Source organism: Nicotiana sylvestris, chromosome 5 (genome assembly GCF_000393655.2).
Source record: "Nicotiana sylvestris chromosome 5, ASM39365v2, whole genome shotgun sequence".
Lineage (NCBI taxonomy): Eukaryota > Viridiplantae > Streptophyta > Magnoliopsida > Solanales > Solanaceae > Nicotiana > Nicotiana sylvestris.
In genome coordinates, this window is record NC_091061.1 from 55,119,966 (window position 1) to 55,123,500 (window position 3,535).

General features: G+C 39.0%; 1 protein-coding gene across 1 annotated transcript; it reads left to right on the forward strand.

Moving 5' to 3' along the window:
* The first annotated feature begins 1,711 nt into the window (after positions 1-1,711).
* Positions 1,712-3,081, forward strand: LOC138868680 (uncharacterized). Its single transcript, XM_070146246.1, has 3 exons — positions 1,712-1,966; positions 2,165-2,425; positions 2,638-3,081. The coding sequence occupies exons 1-3, from the start codon at positions 1,712-1,714 to the stop codon at positions 3,079-3,081; spliced, it is 960 nt and encodes a 319-aa protein (XP_070002347.1).
* The last annotated feature ends 454 nt before the right edge of the window (positions 3,082-3,535 follow it).

The window sequence follows — 3,535 nt, forward strand, 5'->3', positions numbered from 1 at the left end:
TTGTGGTTTTTGGTCCCCTTGCGTGGGATTTTTCCATGTAAAAATCCCTCGTCTCATTTACTTACAGTTTATTAGCATTCTCAGCAGAATCTAGCAGAGAACCAGGTACTCTACTGTTTGGTGGACTCATACAAACTAACAATTGGTATCAGAGCAGGTTCCTCCTATTAGGCTAACACCTAGGAAGGATCCTTATGGCTGCTTCACCAAATTTTGAAGAAGGTCAATCTATATATCGACCACCCAGGTTCAATGGACAATACTATGGGTGGTGGAAAACAAGAATGCATAATTTTATCATGGCTAAAGATTCTGAGATATGGGATATCATATGTGATGATCCTTATGTTCCAACAAAGGTACTGGAAGAACTCCCATTTTCAATGACAAAAACTAGTAAAGAATACACTAACGCAGACAGGAAAGCTGTGGAGAAGAATTTTTGTGCCAAGAAGATTCTGGTGTGCGGAATAGGACCTAAAGAATATAATAGAATTTTCACTTGCGACACTGCTAAGGAGATATGGGAAGCTTTGCAAACAGCTCATGAGGGAACTACCCAAGTAAAACAGTCTAAGATCGATATGCTCACCACCGAGTATGAACTCTTCAGGATGAAGGACGATGAATCTATTCAAGATATGTACACAAGATTCACTTCCATCATAAATGAGTTACACTCACTTGGCGAAACCATTCCTAGAAATAAGCTAGTGAGGAAAATCCTCAGTATTCTGCCTAGCACATGGGAAAGCAAGGTGAATGCTAATACTGAATGAAAGGACTTGCAGGAGCTGACCACAGAAAAGCTTATTGGAAATCTGAAGACCTACGAGATGAAGAGGAATATAGATAGTGAAAGAAGAGAACCAAAGAAAGACAAGAACCTGGTTTTCAAAGCTGATAGCAATGACTCAAGTGATAAAGACGTTGACATGGCTTACTTAAACAAAAAGTTTCAGAAGATGGTCTGAAGAAATGGAGAAATGCTAAAAGGGGGCAGCTCTAGCAAACCAAAAAACTATGATCTCTGTCATAAGTGCGGAAAGCCTGGACACTTCATCAAAGGTTGTCCTCTCTTGAAGCAAGAATTCTCCAAGAAAAACTCTGAAAAGGCAGCTAAGAGGAACCCAGTTCCTTTCAAGGACTTCAAAAGAAAAAGATATGCTGACAATGTGATGAAACAGGCTATTGCAGCATGGGGATATTCCTCTGGTGAATCTGAAGATGAAACTGATACTGGTGATAGTTCCATGATGGCAGTTGAAGGAGAGGAAAATGAATTTGACTCAACTTTTGCTTTGATGGCCAAATCAGATGATGATAATGAAGATGATGACAACAAGGAGGTAAATTTCAGGAATGTTCAGAGAAATCTGAAATCCTACTCTCCTAAGAAACCCATGTCTTTAGCTAGTGTATTGATTGATGCTTATCATAGTCTTGTGGAGGATAGGTATTCCTTATCCATAGAACTAGAAGAAGCTAAACAAACTAGAGATGACTTAGTGGTTGTAGTTATTGACCATAAGGAAACCATTGAAAAATTCAAATAAAAAAGAAATAATTTCCTGGGAGTAATTGAAGACCTAAGGGAAACAATAGAGAGACCAGGGACTAAGTCAAAATCTGGAAATTCTGGAAAAGGAAAAGAGATAGTAGTTTGGAACATATTAGGCTTAAAAATGAGTTGAAAGCTGTGAGAACTAGGATGTGTGCTGAAATTGAGAAAAACAAGAACCTCCAAACTAATTTGGAAAGAGTAAAAAATGATCTTGAAAAGTTCCTAAAGTGGACTTGGTCCTCAGAAGCTACCACTGCCATATATACTAATAATGGTGGAAACAGGCAGGAAATAGGGTTCCAAAGAGAGAAACTCCCTACAACCCTCACAGCAAGTACGTCACTATTTCTGATAACTGCACTTGTACCCATTGTGGAAACAATGAGCACTTTAAAGAAAATTGTCAGGCCAGGGTTCAATCTGTTCAGAAAAACAAAGTGTTTGCTAAAAATATGACTACAAAAGAAGGACCAGGTTCCTCTCACAAAATGCACACATTACCTGCATGGACTAAGAGAACTCTTATTCACCATTTTTCCTACTACAAGGGATCCAAACTTTCTTGGGTTTCTAAAACTAACTCCTGACCTTCTTGTGCAGGGAACAGTTAAAGGAAGCAGTCAACAATGGTTCATGGATAGTGGGTGTTCAAAGCACATGACTGAAAACACCATGGACTTTCTTTCACTAAAAGCCCTGCAAGGAGGGAGTGTATCCTTTGGTAATGGGAAAAAGGGATACATTCTTGGAGTTAGAAAAGTCGGAAAGTCACACACTCATTCTATTGAAAAAGTGTACTATGTCAATGGCCTTAAGTACAGTCTCTTGAGTGTCTCTCAGATCTGCGATAAGGGAAACAAGGTGGAATTATTGTCCAAGATATGTACATTACTTATCTAGTAACTGGTGAAGTGGTACTTGCGGCCAAAAGATACAAAAACATCTATATTGCTACTTTTGAGTCCTTACAAAGTGGTGATCTGAGTTGTCTGAAAGTTGTTGATGATGATGCTGAACTATGACACAGAAGACTAGGCTATGCAAGTTTTTCTCTTCTGAACAAACTAATCCAGAAGGACCTGGTCCATGGTCTACCCATGTCAAAATTCAAAGTGCAAAAGGTCTGTGATGCCTATACTAGAGGAAAACATATGAAGTCCTACTTTAAGTCTAAAAAGGATATGAGCACCTCAAAGCCACTAGAGGTTTTGCATATGGATCTGTGTGGCCCTATGAGAGTGCAAAGCAGAGGAGGAAAAAGATACATTTTTGTGATAGTGGATGACTACTCCAGATTCACATGGACTCTATTTCTCAAAACTAAATATGAAACCGTTGAGGTGTTTGTGGCTTTTGTGAAGAAAATTCAGGTGAAGATGGAGTCTAGAGTTGCATGCATTAGTTCAGATCATGGGACAGAATTTTACAATGTCAAATTTGATGGGTTCTGCAATAAAAATGGCATCACTCACAACTTCTCATCTCCCAGAACTCCCCAGCAAAATAGAGTAGTATAAAGGAAGAACAAAACTCTGGAAGAGATGGAAAGAACAATGCTAATCGATAGTGGAATTGCAAAGAACTTCTGGGCTGAAGTTGTCAACACTGCCTGCTACTTGGTGAACAGGTGCATGATCAGATCACTTCTGAACAAAACCTCCTATGAATTGTTGAATGGAATAAAATCCAAGCTAACTCACCTAAGAACATTTGGGTGCAAATGATATGTTCTCAACAGTGGAAAGGATCAGCTTGGTAAATTCGACGTCAAGAGTGACGAAGGAATATTTCTGGGTTACTCTTCTCAAAGTAAGGCTTACCAGATATATAATAAGCGGACTCAATGTGTTGAGTAAAGTGTTCATGTTATTTTTGATGAGTCTTATCCATCCTGTGAAAAGAGTGCTAAAGAAGATCAAGATAGAGAACCCTTACTGGTCCCTGGTGAAGTCCTTGACATGACAAACGGAA

What these genes read in the sequence shown, in the direction of transcription:
- LOC138868680 (XM_070146246.1), top strand. Translation starts at nt 1,712, where the DNA reads ATGTGTGCTGAAATTGAGAAAAACAAGAACCTCCAAACTAATTTGGAA. An exon ending in TGAGCACTTTAAAGAAAATT is followed by an intron (nt 1,967 to 2,164) that starts GTCAGGCCAGGG and finishes CTTCTTGTGCAG; the next exon opens with GGAACAGTTAAAGGAAGCAG. An exon ending in TCTGCGATAAGGGAAACAAG is followed by an intron (nt 2,426 to 2,637) that starts GTGGAATTATTG and finishes AAACTAATCCAG; the next exon opens with AAGGACCTGGTCCATGGTCT.